The sequence below is a fragment of the Lagopus muta genome, chromosome 14 (assembly GCF_023343835.1).
Source record: "Lagopus muta isolate bLagMut1 chromosome 14, bLagMut1 primary, whole genome shotgun sequence".
Lineage (NCBI taxonomy): Eukaryota > Metazoa > Chordata > Aves > Galliformes > Phasianidae > Lagopus > Lagopus muta.
This window is the reverse complement of record NC_064446.1, coordinates 4485315-4504997: the sequence shown is the minus strand read 5'-3', so window position 1 is coordinate 4504997 and position 19683 is coordinate 4485315. Positions and strand designations below refer to the sequence as shown.

General features: G+C 56.4%; 2 protein-coding genes across 19 annotated transcripts in view; one reads left to right on the top strand and one right to left on the bottom strand.

Moving 5' to 3' along the window:
• RARS1 (arginyl-tRNA synthetase 1) overlaps positions 1 to 17406 on the top strand; it is a 49688-nt gene extending 32282 nt beyond the window's left edge. The window contains exon 15 of one of the 3 annotated variants that reach the window (XM_048960728.1): positions 17206 to 17406. In XM_048960728.1, the coding sequence (XP_048816685.1) occupies positions 17206 to 17315 (110 nt within the window). In that variant the 3' untranslated portion in view covers positions 17316 to 17406. Of the gene's footprint in view, positions 1 to 3266; positions 3567 to 10239; positions 10634 to 17205 lie in introns of those variants that run through there. The other 2 variants (XM_048960726.1, XM_048960727.1) reach the window with 2 other exon arrangements.
• Positions 1 to 19683, bottom strand: part of LOC125700277 (rho GTPase-activating protein 7-like) — a 66324-nt gene that overhangs the window by 14603 nt on the left and 32038 nt on the right. For 2 of the 16 annotated variants that reach the window (XR_007379829.1, XR_007379832.1), the window contains exon 12: positions 1870 to 2173. The exons of 6 other annotated variants lie outside the window; for them this stretch is intronic. Coding sequence is in view for 3 of the 10 variants with exons in the window: in XM_048960719.1 (XP_048816676.1) it covers positions 1848 to 1985 (138 nt within the window). In the remaining 7 variants the exon portion in view is untranslated. Of the gene's footprint in view, positions 1 to 1674; positions 2174 to 8636; positions 9147 to 15499; positions 15924 to 19683 lie in introns of those variants that run through there. 8 more of the 16 variants (XR_007379828.1, XR_007379833.1, XM_048960719.1 and 5 more) reach the window with 7 other exon arrangements.

Here is a 19683-nt window from a genome sequence, read left to right as displayed (position 1 = left end):
CCTGCTCCTGCTGGCCCCACTGTTTCTAATGCACGCCAGGATGCCATTGGCTATCTTGGCCAGCTGTGCACACTATCAGCTCATGTTCAGCTGAGCATCAACCATCACCCCCCAGGTACCTTTCTTCTTCACAACCATCCAGCCCCTCGTCCCCAAGCCTATAGCACCGCATGAGGTTGTTGTGCCTGAAGTGTAGGACCCGATGCTTGAATGGGATGGTGGAACCTCATCCCATTCATCTCAGCCCCGTGATCCAGCTTATCTAAATCCCTCTGAAAGGCCTCTCTACCCTCAGGCAGATCGATGCCACCTCCCAGCTTGGTGTCATCTGCAAACTTACTGAGGGTGCACTCAGTGCCCCCACCCAGGTCATCAATAAAGACATTAAACAAGACGGGCTCCAGTGCCGAGCCCTGGGGGACACCACTTGACACGGGTCGCCAGCTGGACTTCACTCCATTCACCACGACCTGCTGGGCACTGCCCTCAGCCAGTTCCTTACCCAAAGGACCTGTCCAGTCCACACACCAGGCAGCCCGTTTCCCCAGAAGAAGCCTGTGACAAACCGTGTCAAAGGCTTTGCTGAAGCCCAGGTAGACTGCATCAACAGCCCTTCCCTCATCTACCAGGCTGGTCAGCCAGTCATAGAAGGAGATGAGGTTGGTCAGGCACGGCCTGCCTTTCACTAACCCTGGCTGGGCCTGATCCCCCAGACACAGCGCACCTGCCGTGCGATCTCACCTGAGATGATTTGCTCCATTACTTTCCCTGGTACCAAGGTCAGGCTCACAGGCATATAGTTCCCCAGATCCTCCTTACAGCCCTTCTTGAAGATGGGAGTCACATCAGCAAGCCTCCAATCCTCTGGGCCCTCTCCAGTTAGCTAGTGCTGATAGATGGCCGAGAGCAGCTCGGCAATCACCCCCGCCAGCTCCCTCCGCACCCAAGGGTGCAGCCCATCCGGTCCCATGGACTTGGGACAGTCCAGATGGAGGAGAAGCTCTCTGTCTCCACCTGAACTGCCGGGGGCATATTCTGAGTAGCATCCCAGACTGCCAGATCAGGGCGTAAAATGTCCAGAGGGTAACTGGTCTGGCTATTAAAGGCAGATGGAAAGAAGGCATTGAGGACATCAGCCTCCTCTTTGTCTTCCGTGGCCACATTCCCTGCTGCATCAAGTATAGGATGAAAATTATCCTTGGTTCTTCTTTTGCCTTTGATATACTTACAAAAGGATTTTTTATTGTCTTTTACGGCAGTGGCCAATGTGAGTTCAAGTTGGGCTTTTGCCTTCCTAACCTCCTCCCTGCATACCTTAGCTACTCCCTTGTAATCTCCCCAAGTAGCCTGTCCCTTCTGCCAGAGGACGTAGACACTCCTATTCTCCCTGAGTCTCAACAGTAATTCCCGGCTTATCCACACCAGTCGTCTTCCCCTACAGCTCACCTTACGGCGCTCAGGGGACAGCCTGTTCTTGTGCCTTAAGATTTCCATCTTGAGGAGCGTCCAAGGCTTCCTGGACCCCTTTAGCCTTGAGAAGCGACTCCCAAGGGACCCGTACTACAAGCACCCTGAGCAGATCAAAGCCCACCCTTTGAAAGTTCAAGAAAGTAGTTTTGCTGGTCACTCTTTTGACGTCCCCAAGAACGGAGAATTCTACAATTCTGTGGTCACTCTGCCCAAGATGGTCCCCAGCCTTCACTTCTCCCACCAGTTCTTCTCTGTCAGCAAAGACCAGGTCCAGCAGGGCACCGCGCCTGGTAGGCTCTCCGACCAGCTGCATAACCACACAGTCTAGAAACCTCCTGGACTGCTTCCTCTGTGCTGTGTTATGTTTCCAACATATATCAGGGAAGCTGAAGTCTCCCATGAGAACAAGCGCTGGCGATCGTATCCAGGTCCAGAGGCAGACAACAGGTGATGTGGGCGCAGCTAAGAGCATTTCTGGTCACAGGAACCGAATCCCCATGGCTGTACTCTTTATCCTGAAGTTTGAGAAATCAGAAATACAAGGGATCTGCAAGGTGCGTCCCATGTTTGATGGTGTCTTTCACAGCCCTCACCTAAGTGCGGGGTTGGTGCTCAGGGTGCTCACTGCATAGAAGGTGTTAGTGAACTGATAGGGCTGCACACTTGTAGCTGCAGAAGAGGTCAAACTCTTCTCTGGCTCAATCTGTGGATGGGGAAGGAAAAGGCAGTGAGCCAGAGACTGTGTGGGATCAGAGGTGCTGTGATCAAGGCTCACATGGCATCACTGCATTACCCCTGCTAGGGCACCCTGACTCCAACCCCTCTCTGAGAAACCTTTAAGCAGCAGGGGGCTGTGAATCAATACTCAGCAGGACAGTGGAGAACACTGAGGCATACCACCTGCAAGGACATCCCACATTCTTATTGCTGTACCTTGCAAGGGCCCTGTATTAGCACCCAGACAAGCAGTGCCTCCTGCCTTCAAAGCCCAGCTGCTAAGTAGTATGCATGCAGCCACACTCTACTGCTGCACAAGCCTAGGGCAGATCTACTAGCAGAGTCCTCACAGCTGGTAAAATGGGAACTCCATGCTGCTTTCCCTGTTACTGCACCTTCCAATAAACCCAAAGCTAAAGGATACCACAGGTGCATGAGATTAAACATAAGCCAGCAAAGGTGCAAGAGGACTCAGGGGACTTTGAACACTGCTGGCAGCAGGGATAGGCATTTCCCCTCTGCCATCCTCTGGAAGGACTGTGACACTGGGTATCTCCCTTGGTTTACCTGCTTGCTGATACATCTGTTTGTGAGTATCACCTCCTACAGCTGCCCCCATCCTATGGCACAACCATCCCGCCTCAGAAGGCAGAGCTGGGCACCATAGCCATCCCACAGTACCTGAGCAGTGCCTAGCAGCTGAGCACAAGTTCCAGCACCGGCTGCTTTTTGATGTCAAGGCCAAGCCAGGTAGGTTCTGGTCTAGAGACAGCAGCCAGGGTCAGGCGTGGTCCAGTGATGAAGGCTTGAGTCTGGCTGAGCAGGTCCACATCCAGGTAGAGCTTCACAGGGGCCACTCCTCATGGTCACCATCAGGAAGGGGAGCAACCCTGTCTCAGCTGTCCAACAAGTGCTGTCCACGGGAGAGGGCTGAAGGGGTTGGCAGAGGAGGAAGATAAAACTGTGAGCAGCCCGTCCCAGGGGCAGCTTGGGGGCAGATGGGCCCCAAGAGAGAGGGCAGAGGTGGTTCATCTGAGCAGTGGCTCCAGCTTCAATGTTGGTCTGTTGTTGTTTTGCAGGCCAGATTGTGAAGGTGAATATGTGGAGGTTGCTGCTGTGTGAGGCCACAGCCACCATCATGGCCAAGGGTTTTGACATCCTGGGAATTAAGCCGGTGGAGAGAGTGTAACAAACTTGTTCCCTGTGGGGTAACAATAAAAGGACTGACTGCCTGTGTCCGTGTCTGATGGCAAGGGAAGGCGCTGTAGAGGAGCAGCACCCAGAGGGGGAAAGGGGAGGGAACTGGAGGGAACACAGAATCACAAGCTTGGAAACGACCGATAAGATCATCTAGTCCAACTGTCTTCTCATTACCCCAAGTACTAAACCTCATCTCATAGCTCCTCATCCAGCCTTCTCTTGAACACGGCCAGCGATGGTGACTCCACCACCTGCCTGGGCAGCCATTGCAGTGCCTGATCACTCTCTGAGAGGAAAGATTTTTCCCCAGGTCCTGTTTGTTGCCTGGAAAAACCTCTTAGAACCATTAAGGCTGGAGAAGACCTCTACAATCATCTAGGCCAAGAGCCAGAGGGAAGTGTGACCTTTTATTGAATAAACCTTCCTGGTGTACATGCCTGGGGCTGCGTGCCATGGCCTGAGCAACCCGATGGGGCCTGTGGAAAGACGTGTCCCAGGCACCGGTGATTGGTGTGAAACACTGATGGCAAGCAAGCAGAGGTGCAGGGGAAGGCCCAGAAACATCTGCTGGGGCTTGAGTGCTGCTGGCACAGTGCAGCAGGTGAGGCTCATTGTGATGACCAAGCCATGGATGACAGCATCACTGTGGGACGGGTGGTGATGACCCGGAGTGAAGGGGAGGACTGGCAACAGGGCCAAGTGATCCTTTGTGACATCGCTGTGCGGTGGATTGTGACTGCTCAGCCCACCCTGCTGCAACGCGGGTGCGGCAGCCCAGCCGATCAGTTCGTGCCTGGCATCGGACCGAGCGTGTGTGCGAGGACCGGAGCGCAACAGGGCGAGTTTGGAGCTGGAACGTGCTCTGGGTGCTGCTAGCGCAGCTCTCAGCGGCCGTCTCAGAGCCACTTGTGCCGTACCCTGACCCTGCTGGGAGCAGGCAGACGGGACTTTGCGCAGAGTCGCGTGCAGCAGTGCAGGTAGGCAGCGTGGCAATGCCTCACGCTGGCAGCTGGGGGGATGCTTCTTGAGGAACCCTCCCCAGGTTGGTCGGTGCCCGTGTGGTCTCTTGTCCTATTGCAATGTGACACCTGCTGCCCCAGCATCAGTGTCGGGGAGCAAATTGTCATCTCCCACTCCTCCATTCCCACTGCAACTGGTGGAAGTGTGGAAGCAGCTTTAGGCACCCACTGCCCCTTGTGCCTGGAGAACTGGGACAGCGTGGCATACACTGTGCCATGCTGCCACCAGGTTTGTTTCCACCGCATCCAGCGGTGGACTAGCAGCAGGCCCCAGTGCCCGCTCTGCAAGCAAGGCACGCAGTCCATCATCCACGCAGGGTGGGCAGGCAGGGACTTTGAGGAGCTGGTCCTCAGGCCAACCGCAGCGGCATCCATTGCTGCATGTTGAACCTGCCTAGCTTTGTCACGTCGTCTTGTGGCACCACCTCATGACAGGTTGGTTACAAGTTACATGTGCAGAAGAAACACGTGCAATTTTTGTTTTTCCAAGTATATTGCCATTATGAAGGAAAATCATGGAATGACGGAGGGTGAGGGAAGCCCAGGCTGGTGCCCCAATACGTGCAGTGATGGACTGTGAGGTCTCCGACCGAGGGGTTGTGACGGCAACGAGAGACGACTGTGACCTCAACAGCCCTTGCTGTATCCATTTGGGTGCCAGCAGAGGCCAGCGCGCACTCGTGCCTGGACTCCAGCTGAGCGTAGCTGCCAGACTTGGAGCACTGAACCAAGCGGTTGTGTTGCGCTGTGGGGCTACTGGCAGCAGTTCTTGCTGCCCATCCCACAGCATCACCAGCGTTTCCCCCAGCCCTGCCTGGCTCAGGCAGCTGGGGCTCTGCAAGGTGCACTTGCAGCAGCAGAGGTGAGAGGTGCAGGACGTGGCCCCTGCAGCAGCTGGTGGAGAACAGGGACCGGGAGGGTTTCTTGCTGAGGGACCGGGGGGGGGGGGGGGGGAGGCATCACTGCTGCCTGCCCCTGGGGCAGCAAGCGACTGTGGCCTCTCTTTCTCTTTTGCAGTTTGTAATACCTTCTGCCTGCTGCAGCACCTGCGAGGGGAGCAGCTTCCCAACCTCAGCTCTCCCCAGCCCACCGCAGAGCCCGGGACCATGGACGTGCCATCCAACTGGACCTGCCCCGTCTGCGGGCAAGCTCGGGAGGATGTCACCCATGTGACCCCCTGCCAGCATCGGCTCTGCTATGGCTGTGCCATCTGGTGGGCCCAGAGGAAGCCGACTTGTGCCATATGTGGGCACAAAATCATCACCATCCGCTACTCCATCAGGGCGGATGACGATTATCTTGAGTGTCCCATCCCGCAGCCCACGGGACACTCAGATGATGGCCTGCAGGACGAGCAGGGGCCTGCAGAGTCAGTGCTTGCAGAGCCAGTGCCTGCAGAGCCGGAGCTCATTCCACCGGAGCACAACTTCCCTGCCGAGGTCTGGGCTGCGTTTTTCGGTCAACATCGGGAAGACCTCGCTCCCCTGCTCTTCTGGCTGCAGGAGGTGATCCGGGTAATGTCCGGCGACAACTGGTGGGAGGTGCAAGCGGGACTGTGGACCACGGTGAACTTACTGTGCGAGCACGGGCTCGACCAGGCGGCCTTGGTACGGGAGCTGCAGGTGATCACCCACGGCGACATCGTGCCCTTTGTGCAGCAGGTCATCAGCATCGCCGCAGCCCTGTATGGCCCCCTGATCCGCCGCCAGCTGGACCAGCAGGACGGCCGTGCTGCACGAGGGCGGGAGGACGGCCCTGCAGCCAGCCCCAACGTCAGCACCTCCCATCAGCATCCTCCTGCCTCAGGCACCGAGGAGCTGCTCGGCGGCTCCATTGGGGGACCTGGGCTCCCCGGCACCGCCACCGCAGCAGAGGAGCTACAGGAAGAGCCAAGGCAGGCAGCAGCTGCGGGCCCTTCCATCCCGAGCAGAGACCGCTCGTGTGGGGGGCCCCGGCGCGCCACGAAGAGGAAGGCCCGCAGCAGCCCCCAGGATTCCCCCCCACCCCGCAAGAGGCGGCCCCGACGACGGCGCTAGGCCTCGTCCCACTGCCATCAAAGCACGCCTCCAGGGGGCTGGGAGGCCAACATCTGCCTCCCAGCCTGCTGTTTGGAGACAAAATAAAGACACTTTCAGAAAAAAAATGTCTTGGTGTTATTGACAAGGCTGTTGGCTGCTTTCTCCCTCTTCTGGTCCCATGGCGGGGTGTAGAATCACTGCTTTATTTCCACCACCACACACTGGCACTCACAACTTGCAGCTACTTCCTCGGGTCCTGTTTGTTGCCTGGGAGAAGAGGCCAAACCCCTGCTCACCACAGCCTCCCCTCAGGAGGTTGTGCAATGCAATGAGGTTTCCCCTGAGCCTCCTCTTCTCCAGACTGAACAATCCCAGCTCCCTCAGCCGCTCCTCGTAAGACTTGTGCTCCAGACCCCTCACCAGTTTCATTGCCCTTCTCTGGACACACTCCAGGGCCTCAACATCTTTCCTGTAGTGAGGGGCCCAAAACTGAACACAGTACTCCAGGTGCAGCCTCACCCACGCTGAGCACAGAGGGACGATCACCTCCCTGCTCCTGCTGGCCCCACTGTTTCTAATGCACGCCAGGATGCCATTGGCTATCTTGGCCAGCTGTGCACACTATCAGCTCATGTTCAGCTGAGCATCAACCATCACCCCCCAGGTACCTTTCTTCTTCACAACCATCCAGCCCCTCGTCCCCAAGCCTATAGCACCGCATGAGGTTGTTGTGCCTGAAGTGCAGGACCCGATGCTTGAATGGGATGGTGGAACCTCATCCCATTCATCTCAGCCCCGTGATCCAGCTTATCTAAATCCCTCTGAAAGGCCTCTCTACCCTCAGGCAGATCGATGCCACCTCCCAGCTTGGTGTCATCTGCAAACTTACTGAGGGTGCACTCAGTGCCCCCACCCAGGTCATCAATAAAGACATTAAACAAGACGGGCTCCAGTGCCGAGCCCTGGGGGACACCACTTGACACGGGTCGCCAGCTGGACTTCACTCCATTCACCACGACCTGCTGGGCACTGCCCTCAGCCAGTTCCTTACCCAAAGGACCTGTCCAGTCCACACACCAGGCAGCCCGTTTCCCCAGAAGAAGCCTGTGACAAACCGTGTCAAAGGCTTTGCTGAAGCCCAGGTAGACTGCATCAACAGCCCTTCCCTCATCTACCAGGCTGGTCAGCCAGTCATAGAAGGAGATGAGGTTGGTCAGGCACGGCCTGCCTTTCACTAACCCTGGCTGGGCCTGATCCCCCAGACACAGCGCACCTGCCGTGCGATCTCACCTGAGATGATTTGCTCCATTACTTTCCCTGGTACCAAGGTCAGGCTCACAGGCATATAGTTCCCCAGATCCTCCTTACAGCCCTTCTTGAAGATGGGAGTCACATCAGCAAGCCTCCAATCCTCTGGGCCCTCTCCAGTTAGCTAGTGCTGATAGATGGCCGAGAGCAGCTCGGCAATCACCCCCGCCAGCTCCCTCCGCACCCAAGGGTGCAGCCCATCCGGTCCCATGGACTTGGGACAGTCCAGATGGAGGAGAAGCTCTCTGTCTCCACCTGAACTGCCGGGGGCATATTCTGAGTAGCATCCCAGACTGCCAGATCAGGGCGTAAAATGTCCAGAGGGTAACTGGTCTGGCTATTAAAGGCAGATGGAAAGAAGGCATTGAGGACATCAGCCTCCTCTTTGTCTTCCGTGGCCACATTCCCTGCTGCATCAAGTATAGGATGAAAATTATCCTTGGTTCTTCTTTTGCCTTTGATATACTTACAAAAGGATTTTTTATTGTCTTTTACGGCAGTGGCCAATGTGAGTTCAAGTTGGGCTTTTGCCTTCCTAACCTCCTCCCTGCATACCTTAGCTACTCCCTTGTAATCTCCCCAAGTAGCCTGTCCCTTCTGCCAGAGGACGTAGACACTCCTATTCTCCCTGAGTCTCAACAGTAATTCCCGGCTTATCCACACCAGTCGTCTTCCCCTACAGCTCACCTTACGGCGCTCAGGGGACAGCCTGTTCTTGTGCCTTAAGATTTCCATCTTGAGGAGCGTCCAAGGCTTCCTGGACCCCTTTACCCTGGAGAAGCGACTCCCAAGGGACCCGTACTACAAGCACCCTGAGCAGATCAAAGCCCACCCTTTGAAAGTTCAAGAAAGTAGTTTTGCTGGTCACTCTTTTGACGTCCCCAAGAACGGAGAATTCTACAATTCTGTGGTCACTCTGCCCAAGATGGTCCCCAGCCTTCACTTCTCCCACCAGTTCTTCTCTGTCAGCAAAGACCAGGTCCAGCAGGGCACCGCGCCTGGTAGGCTCTCCGACCAGCTGCATAACCACACAGTCTAGAAACCTCCTGGACTGCTTCCTCTGTGCTGTGTTATGTTTCCAACATATATCAGGGAAGCTGAAGTCTCCCATGAGAACAAGCGCTGGCGATCGTATCCAGGTCCAGAGGCAGACAACAGGTGATGTGGGCGCAGCTAAGAGCATTTCTGGTCACAGGAACCGAATCCCCATGGCTGTACTCTTTATCCTGAAGTTTGAGAAATCAGAAATACAAGGGATCTGCAAGGTGCGTCCCATGTTTGATGGTGTCTTTCACAGCCCTCACCTAAGTGCGGGGTTGGTGCTCAGGGTGCTCACTGCATAGAAGGTGTTAGTGAACTGATAGGGCTGCACACTTGTAGCTGCAGAAGAGGTCAAACTCTTCTCTGGCTCAATCTGTGGATGGGGAAGGAAAAGGCAGTGAGCCAGAGACTGTGTGGGATCAGAGGTGCTGTGATCAAGGCTCACATGGCATCACTGCATTACCCCTGCTAGGGCACCCTGACTCCAACCCCTCTCTGAGAAACCTTTAAGCAGCAGGGGGCTGTGAATCAATACTCAGCAGGACAGTGGAGAACACTGAGGCATACCACCTGCAAGGACATCCCACATTCTTATTGCTGTACCTTGCAAGGGCCCTGTATTAGCACCCAGACAAGCAGTGCCTCCTGCCTTCAAAGCCCAGCTGCTAAGTAGTATGCATGCAGCCACACTCTACTGCTGCACAAGCCTAGGGCAGATCTACTAGCAGAGTCCTCACAGCTGGTAAAATGAGAACTCCATGCTGCTTTCCCTGTTACTGCACCTTCCAATAAACCCAAAGCTAAAGGAGACCACAGGTGCATGAGATTAAACATAAACCAGCAAAGGTGCATGAGGACTCAGGGGACTTTGAACACTGCTGGCAGCAAGGATAGGCATTTCCCCTCTGCCATCCTCTGGAAGGACTGTGACTCTGGGTATCTCCCTTGGTTTACCTGCTTGCTGATACATCTGTTTGTGAGTATCACCTCCTACAGCTGCCCCCATCCTATGGCACAACCATCCCGCCTCAGAAGGCAGAGCTGGGCACCATAGCCATCCCACAGTACCTGAGCAGTGCCTAGCAGCTGAGCACAAGTTCCAGCACCGGCTGCTTTTTGATGTCAAGGCCAAGCCAGGTAGGTTCTGGTCTAGAGACAGCAGCCAGGGTCAGGCGTGGTCCAGTGATGAAGGCTTGAGTCTGGCTGAGCAGGTCCACATCCAGGTAGAGCTCCACAGGGGCCACTCCTCATGGTCACCATCAGGAAGGGGAGCAACCCTGTCTCAGCTGTCCAACAAGTGCTGTCCACGGGAGAGGGCTGAAGGGGTTGGCAGAGGAGGAGGATAAAACTGTGAGCAGCCCGTCCCAGGGGCAGCTTGGGGGCAGATGGGCCCCAAGAGAGAGGGCAGAGGTGGTTCATCTGAGCAGTGGCTCCAGCTTCAGTGTTGGTCTGTTGTTGTTTTGCAGGCCAGATTGTGAAGGTGAATATGTGGAGGTTGCTGCTGTGTGAGGCCACAGCCACCATCATGGCCAAGGGTTTTGACATCCTGGGAATTAAGCCGGTGGAGAGAATGTAACAAACTTGTTCCCTGTGGGGTAACAATAAAAGGACTGACTGCCTGTGTCCGTGTCTGATGGCAAGGGAAGGCGCTGTAGAGGAGCAGCACCCAGAGGGGGAAAGGGGAGGGAACTGGAGGGAACACAGAATCACAAGCTTGGAAACGACCGATAAGATCATCTAGTCCAACTGTCTTCTCATTACCCCAAGTACTAAACCTCATCTCGTAGCTCCTCATCCAGCCTTCTCTTGAACACGGCCAGCGATGGTGACTCCACCACCTGCCTGGGCAGCCATTGCAGTGCCTGATCTCTCTCTGACAGGAAAGATTTTTCCCCAGGTCCTGTTTGTTGCCTGGAAAAACCTCTTAGAACCATTAAGGCTGGAGAAGACCTCTACAATCATCTAGGCCAAGAGCCAGAGGGAAGTGTGACCTTTTATTGAATAAACCTTCCTGGTGTACATGCCTGGGGCTGCGTGCCATGGCCTGAGCAACCCGATGGGGCCTGTGGAAAGACGTGTCCCAGGCACCGGTGATTGGTGTGAAACACTGATGGCAAGCAAGCAGAGGTGCAGGGGAAGGCCCAGAAACATCTGCTGGGGCTTGAGTGCTGCTGGCACACGTGCAGCAGGTGAGGCTCATTGTGATGACCAAGCCATGGATGACAGCATCACTGTGGGACGGGTGGTGATGACCCGGATTGAAGGTGAGGACTGGCAACAGGGCCAAGTGATCCTTTGTGACATCGCTGTGCGGTGGATTGTGACTGCTCAGCCCACCCTGCTGCAACGCGGGTGCGGCAGCCCAGCCGATCAGTTCGTGCCTGGCATCGGACCGAGCGTGTGTGCGAGGACCGGAGCGCAACAGGGCGAGTTTGGAGCTGGAACGTGCTCTGGGTGCTGCTAGCGCAGCTCTCAGCGGCCGTCTCAGAGCCACTTGTGCCGTACCCTGACCCTGCTGGGAGCAGGCAGACGGGACTTTGCGCAGAGTCGCGTGCAGCAGTGCAGGTAGGCAGCGTGGCAATGCCTCACGCTGGCAGCTGGGGGGATGCTTCTTGAGGAACCCTCCCCAGGTTGGTCGGTGCCCGTGTGGTCTCTTGTCCTATTGCAATGTGACACCTGCTGCCCCAGCATCAGTGTCGGGGAGCAAATTGTCATCTCCCACTCCTCCATTCCCACTGCAACTGGTGGAAGTGTGGAAGCAGCTTTAGGCACCCACTGCCCCTTGTGCCTGGAGAACTGGGACAGCGTGGCATACACTGTGCCATGCTGCCACCAGGTTTGTTTCCACCGCATCCAGCGGTGGACTAGCAGCAGGCCCCAGTGCCCGCTCCGCAAGCAAGGCACGCAGTCCATCATCCACGCAGGGCGGGCAGGCAGGGACTTTGAGGAGCTGGTCCTCAGGCCAACTGCAGCGGCATCCATTGCTGCATGTTGAACCTGCCTAGCTTTGTCACGTCGTCTTGTGGCACCACCTCATGACAGGTTGGTTACAAGTTACATGTGCAGAAGAAACACGTGCAATTTTTGTTTTTCCAAGTATATTGCCATTATGAAGGAAAATCATGGAATGACGGAGGGTGAGGGAAGCCCAGGCTGGTGCCCCAATACGTGCAGTGATGGACTGTGAGGTCACCGACCGAGGGGTTGTGACAGCAATGATAGACAACTGTGACCTCAACAGCCCTTGCTGTATCCATTTGGGTGCCAGCAGAGGCCAGCGCGCACTCGTGCCTGGACTCCAGCTGAGCATAGCTGCCAGACTTGGAGCACTGAACCAAGCGGTTGTGTTGCGCTGTGGGGCTACTGGCAGCAGTTCTTGCTGCCCATCCCACAGCATCACCAGCGTTTCCCCCAGCCCTGCCTGGCTCAGGCAGCTGGGGCTCTGCAAGGTGCACTTGCAGCAGCAGAGGTGAGAGGTGCAGGACGTGGCCCCTGCAGCAGCTGGTGGAGAACAGGGACCGGGAGCGTTTCTTGCTGAGGGACCGGGGGGGGGGGCATCACTTCTAACTGCCCCTGGGGCAGCAAGCGACCGTGGCCTCTCTTTCTCTTTTGCAGTTTGTAATACCTTCTGCCTGCTGCAGCATCTGTGAGGGGAGCAGCTTCCCAGCCTCAGCTCTCCCCCGCCCACCGCAGAGCCCGGGACCATGGACGTGCCATCCAACTGGACCTGCCCCGTCTGCGGGCAAGCTCGGGAGGATGTCACCCATGTGACCCCCTGCCAGCATTGGCTCTGCTATGGCTGTGCCATCTGGTGGGCCCAGAGGAAGCCGACTTGTGCCATATGTGGGCACAAAATCATCACCATCCGCTACTCCATCAGGGCGGATGACGATTATCTTGAGTGTCCCATCCCGCAGCCCACGGGACACTCAGATGATGGCCTGCAGGACGAGCAGGGGCCTGCAGAGTCAGTGCCTGCAGAGCCAGTGCCTGCAGAGCCGGAGCTCATTCCACCGGAGCACAACTTCCCTGCCGAGGTCTGGGCTGCGTTTTTCGGTCAACATCGGGAAGACCTCGCTCCCCTGCTCTTCTGGCTGCAGGAGGTGATCCGGGTAATGTCCGGCGACAACTGGTGGGAGGTGCAAGCGGGACTGTGGACCACGGTGAACTTACTGTGCGAGCACGGGCTCGACCAGGCGGCCTTGGTACGGGAGCTGCAGGTGATCACCCACTGCGACATCGTGCCCTTTGTGCAGCAGGTCATCAGCATCGCCGCAGCCCTGTATGGCCCCCTGATCCGCCGCCAGCTGGACCAGCAGGACGGCCGTGCTGCACGAGGGCGGGAGGACGGCCCTGCAGCCAGCCCCAACGTCAGCACCTCCCATCAGCATCCTCCTGCCTCAGGCACCGAGGAGCTGCTCGGCGGCTCCATTGGGGGACCTGGGCTCCCCGGCACCGCCACCGCAGCAGAGGAGCTACAGGAAGAGCCAAGGCAGGCAGCAGCTGCGGGCCCTTCCATCCCGAGCAGAGACCGCTCGTGTGGGGGGCCCCGGCGCGCCACGAAGAGGAAGGCCCGCAGCAGCCCCCAGGATTCCCCCCCACCCCGCAAGAGGCGGCCCCGACGACGGCGCTAGGCCTCGTCCCACTGCCATCAAAGCACGCCTCCAGGGGGCTGGGAGGCCAACATCTGCCTCCCAGCCTGCTGTTTGGAGACAAAATAAAGACACTTTCAGAAAAAAAATGTCTTGGTGTTATTGACAAGGCTGTTGGCTGCTTTCTCCCTCTTCTGGTCCCATGGCGGGGTGTAGAATCACTGCTTTATTTCCACCACCACACACTGGCACTCACAACTTGCAGCTACTTCCTCGGGTCCTGTTTGTTGCCTGGGAGAAGAGGCCAAACCCCTGCTCACCACAGCCTCCCCTCAGGAGGTTGTGCAATGCAATGAGGTTTCCCCTGAGCCTCCTCTTCTCCAGACTGAACAATCCCAGCTCCCTCAGCCGCTCCTCGTAAGACTTGTGCTCCAGACCCCTCACCAGTTTCATTGCCCTTCTCTGGACACACTCCAGGGCCTCAATATCTTTCCTGTAGTGAGGGGCCCAAAACTGAACACAGTACTCCAGGTGCAGCCTCACCCACGCTGAGCACAGAGGGACGATCACCTCCCTGCTCCTGCTGGCCCCACTGTTTCTAATGCACGCCAGGATGCCATTGGCTATCTTGGCCAGCTGTGCACACTATCAGCTCATGTTCAGCTGAGCATCAACCATCACCCCCCAGGTACCTTTCTTCTTCACAACCATCCAGCCCCTCGTCCCCAAGCCTATAGCACTGCATGAGGTTGTTGTGCCTGAAGTGTAGGACCCGATGCTTGAATGGGATGGTGGAACCTCATCCCATTCATCTCAGCCCCGTGATCCAGCTTATCTAAATCCCTCTGAAAGGCCTCTCTACCCTCAGGCAGATCGATGCCACCTCCCAGCTTGGTGTCATCTGCAAACTTACTGAGGGTGCACTCAGTGCCCCCACCCAGGTCATCAATAAAGACATTAAACAAGACGGGCTCCAGTGCCGAGCCCTGGGGGACACCACTTGACACGGGTCGCCAGCTGGACTTCACTCCATTCACCACGACCTGCTGGGCACTGCCCTCAGCCAGTTCCTTACCCAAAGGACCTGTCCAGTCCACACACCAGGCAGCCCGTTTCCCCAGAAGAAGCCTGTGACAAACCGTGTCAAAGGCTTTGCTGAAGCCCAGGTAGACTGCATCAACAGCCCTTCCCTCATCTACCAGGCTGGTCAGCCAGTCATAGAAGGAGATGAGGTTGGTCAGGCACGGCCTGCCTTTCACTAACCCTGGCTGGGCCTGATCCCCCAGACACAGCGCACCTGCCGTGCAATCTCACCTTAGATGGTTTGCTCCATTACTTTCCCTGGTACCAAGGTCAGGCTCACAGGCATATAGTTCCCCAGATCCTCCTTACAGCCCTTCTTGAAGATGGGAGTCACATCAGCAAGCCTCCAATCCTCTGGGCCCTCTCCAGTTAGCCAGTGCTGATAGATGGCCGAGAGCAGCTCGGCAATCACCCCCGCCAGCTCCCTCCGCACCCAAGGGTGCAGCCCATCCGGTCCCATGGACTTGGGACAGTCCAGATGGAGGAGAAGCTCTCTGTCTCCACCTGAACTGCCGGGGGCATATTCTGAGTAGCATCCCAGACTGCCAGATCAGGGCGTAAAATGTCCAGAGGGTAACTGGTCTGGCTATTAAAGGCAGATGGAAAGAAGGCATTGAGGACATCAGCCTTCTCTTTGTCTTCCGTGGCCACATTCCCTGCTGCATCAAGTATAGGATGAAAATTATCCTTGGTTCTTCTTTTGCCTTTGATATACTTACAAAAGGATTTTTTATTGTCTTTTACGGCAGTGGCCAATGTGAGCTCAAGTTGGGCTTTTGCCTTCCGAACCTCCTCCCTGCATACCTTAGCTACTCCCTTGTAATCTCCCCAAGTAGCCTGTCCCTTCTGCCAGAGGACGTAGACACTCCTATTCTCCCTGAGTCTCAACAGTAATTCCCGGCTTATCCACACCAGTCGTCTTCCCCTACAGCTCACCTTACGGCGCTCAGGGGACAGCCTGTTCTTGTGCCTAAAGATTTCCATCTTGAGGAGCGTCCAAGACTTCCTGGACCCCTTTACCCTGGAGAAGCGACTCCCAAGGGACCCGTACTACAAGCACCCTGAACAGATCAAAGCCCACCCTTTGAAAGTTCAAGAAAGTAGTTTTGCTGGTCACTCTTTTGACGTCTCCAAGAACGGAGAATTCTACAATTCTGTGGTCACTCTGCCCAAGATGGTCCCCAACCTTCACTTCTCCCACCAGTTCTTCTCTGTCAGCAAAGACCAGGTCCAGCAGGGCACCGCGCCTGGTAGGCTCTCCGACCAGCTGCATAACCACACAGTCTAGAAACCTCCTGGACTGCTTCCTCTGTGCTGTGTTATGTTTCCAACATATATCAGGGAAGCTGAAGTCTCCCATGAGAACAAGCGCTGGCGATCGTATCCAGGTCCAGAGGCAGACAACAGGTGATGTGGGCGCAGCTAAGAGCATTTCTGGTCACAGGAACCGAATCCCCATGGCTGTACTCTTTATCCTGAAGTTTGAGAAATCAGAAATACAAGGGATCTGCAAGGTGCGTCCCATGTTTGATGGTGTCTTTCACAGCCCTCACCTAAGTGCGGGGTTGGTGCTCAGGGTGCTCACTGCATAGAAGGTGTTAGTGAACTGATAGGGCTGCACACTCGTAGCTGCAGAAGAGGTCAAACTCTTCTCTGGCTCAATCATCTGTGGATGGGGAAGGAAAAGGCAGTGAGCAAGAGACTGTGTGGGATCAGAGGTGCTGTGCAAGGCTCACATGGCATCACTGCATTACCCCTGCTAGGGCACCCTGACTCCAACCCCTCTCTGAGAAACCTTTAAGCAGCAGGGGGCTGTGAATCAATACTCAGCAGGACAGTGGAGAACACTGAGGCATACCACCTGCAAGGACATCCCACATTCTTATTGCTGTACCTTGCAAGGGCCCTGTATTAGCACCCAGACAAGCAGTGCCTCCTGCCTTCAAAGCCCAGCTGCTAAGTAGTATGCATGCAGCCACACTCTACTGCTGCACAAGCCTAGGGCAGATCTACTAGCAGAGTCCTCACAGCTGGTAAAATGGGAACTCCATGCTGCTTTCCCTGTTACTGCACCTTCCAATAAACCCAAAGCTAAAGGATACCACAGGTGCATGAGATTAAACATAAGCCAGCAAAGGTGCAAGAGGACTCAGGGGACTTTGAACACTGCTGGCAGCAGGGATAGGCATTTCCCCTCTGCCATCCTCTGGAAGGACTGTGACACTGGGTATCTCCCTTGGTTTACCTGCTTGCTGATACATCTGTTTGTGAGTATCACCTCCTACAGCTGCCCCCATCCTATGGCACAACCATCCCGCCTCAGAAGGCAGAGCTGGGCACCATAGCCATCCCACAGTACCTGAGCAGTGCCTAGCAGCTGAGCACAAGTTCCAGCACCGGCTGCTTTTTGATGTCAAGGCCAAGCCAGGTAGGTTCTGGTCTAGAGACAGCAGCCAGGGTCAGGCGTGGTCCAGTGATGAAGGCTTGAGTCTGGCTGAGCAGGTCCACATCCAGGTAGAGCTTCACAGGGGCCACTCCTCATGGTCACCATCAGGAAGGGGAGCAACCCTGTCTCAGCTGTCCAACAAGTGCTGTCCACGGGAGAGGGCTGAAGGGGTTGGCAGAGGAGGAAGATAAAACTGTGAGCAGCCCGTCCCAGGGGCAGCTTGGGGGCAGATGGGCCCCAAGAGAGAGGGCAGAGGTGGTTCATCTGAGCAGTGGCTCCAGCTTCAATGTTGGTCTGTTGTTGTTTTGCAGGCCAGATTGTGAAGGTGAATATGTGGAGGTTGCTGCTGTGTGAGGCCACAGCCACCATCATGGCCAAGGGTTTTGACATCCTGGGAATTAAGCCGGTGGAGAGAGTGTAACAAACTTGTTCCCTGTGGGGTAACAATAAAAGGACTGACTGCCTGTGTCCGTGTCTGATGGCAAGGGAAGGCGCTGTAGAGGAGCAGCACCCAGAGGGGGAAAGGGGAGGGAACTGGAGGGAACACAGAATCACAAGGTTGGAAACGACCGATAAGATCATCTAGTCCAACTGTCTTCTCATTACCCCAAGTACTAAACCTCATCTCGTAGCTCCTCATCCAGCCTTCTCTTGAACACGGCCAGCGATGGTGACTCCACCACCTGCCTGGGCAGCCATTGCAGTGCCTGATCACTCTCTGAGAGGAAAGATTTTTCCCCAGGTCCTGTTTGTTGCCTGGAAAAACCTCTTAGAACCATTAAGGCTGGAGAAGACCTCTACAATCATCTAGGCCAAGAGCCAGAGGGAAGTGTGACCTTTTATTGAATAAACCTTCCTGGTGTACATGCCTGGGGCTGCGTGCCATGGCCTGAGCAACCCGATGGGGCCTGTGGAAAGACGTGTCCCAGGCACCGGTGATTGGTGTGAAACACTGATGGCAAGCAAGCAGAGGTGCAGGGGAAGGCCCAGAAACATCTGCTGGGGCTTGAGTGCTGCTGGCACACGTGCAGCAGGTGAGGCTCATTGTGATGACCAAGCCATGGATGACAGCATCACTGTGGGACGGGTGGTGATGACCCGGATTGAAGGTGAGGACTGGCAACAGGGCCAAGTGATCCTTTGTGACATCGCTGTGCGGTGGATTGTGACTGCTCAGCCCACCCTGCTGCAACGCGGGTGCGGCAGCCCAGCCGATCAGTTCGTGCCTGGCATCGGACCGAGCGTGTGTGCGAGGACCGGAGCGCAACAGGGCGAGTTTGGAGCTGGAACGTGCTCTGGGTGCTGCTAGCGCAGCTCTCAGCGGCCATCTCAGAGCCACTTGTGCCGTACCCTGACCCTGCTGGGAGCAGGCAGACGGGACTTTGCGCAGAGTCGCGTGCAGCAGTGCAGGTAGGCAGCGTGGCAATGCCTCACGCTGGCAGCTGGGGGGATGCTTCTTGAGGAACCCTCCCCAGGTTGGTCGGTGCCCGTGGGGTCTCTTGTCCTATTGCAGTGTGACACCTGCTGCCCCAGCATCAGGGTCGGGGAGCAAATTGTCATCTCCCACTCCTCCATTCCCACTGCAACTGGTGGAAGTGTGGAAGCAGCTTTAGGCACCCACTGCCCCTTGTGCCTGGAGAACTGGGACAGCGTGGCATACACTGTGCCATGCTGCCACCAGGTTTGTTTCCACCGCATCCAGCGGTGGACTAGCAGCAGGCCCCAGTGCCCGCTCTGCAAGCAAGGCACGCAGTCCATCATCCACGCAGGGCAGGCAGGCAGGGACTTTGAGGAGCTGGTCCTCAGGCCAACCGCAGCGGCATCCATTGCTGCATGTTGAACCTGCCTAGCTTTGTCACGTCGTCTTGTGGCACCACCTCATGACAGGTTGGTTACAAGTTACATGTGCAGAAGAAACACGTGCAATTTTTGTTTTTCCAAGTATATTGCCATTATGAAGGAAAATCATGGAATGACGGAGGGTGAGGGAAGCCCAGGCTGGTGCCCCAATACGTGCAGTGATGGACTGTGAGGTCACCGACCGAGGGGTTGTGACAGCAATGATAGACAACTGTGACCTCAACAGCCCTTGCTGTATCCATTTGGGTGCCAGCAGAGGCCAGCGCGCACTCGTGCCTGGACTCCAGCTGAGCGTAGCTGCCAGACTTGGAGCACTGAACCAAGCGGTTGTGTTGCGCTGTGGGGCTACTGGCAGCAGTTCTTGCTGCCCATCCCACAGCATCACCAGCGTTTCCCCCAGCCCTGCCTGGCTCAGGCAGCTGGGGCTCTGCAAGGTGCACTTGCAGCAGCAGAGGTGAGAGGTGCAGGACGTGGCCCCTGCAGCAGCTGGTGGAGAACAGGGACCGGGAGGGTTTCTTGCTGAGGGACGGGGGGGGGGGGGCATCACTTCTAACTGCCCCTGGGGCAGCAAGCGACCGTGGCCTCTCTTTCTCTTTTGCAGTTTGTAATACCTTCTGCCTGCTGCAGCATCTGTGAGGGGAGCAGCTTCCCAGCCTCAGCTCTCCCCCGCCCACCGCAGAGCCCGGGACCATGGACGTGCCATCCAACTGGACCTGCCCCGTCTGCGGGCAAGCTCGGGAGGATGTCACCCATGTGACCCCCTGCCAGCATTGGCTCTGCTATGGCTGTGCCATCTGGTGGGCCCAGAGGAAGCCGACTTGTGCCATATGTGGGCACAAAATCATCACCATCCGCTACTCCATCAGGGCGGATGACGATTATCTTGAGTGTCCCATCCCGCAGCCCACGGGACACTCAGATGATGGCCT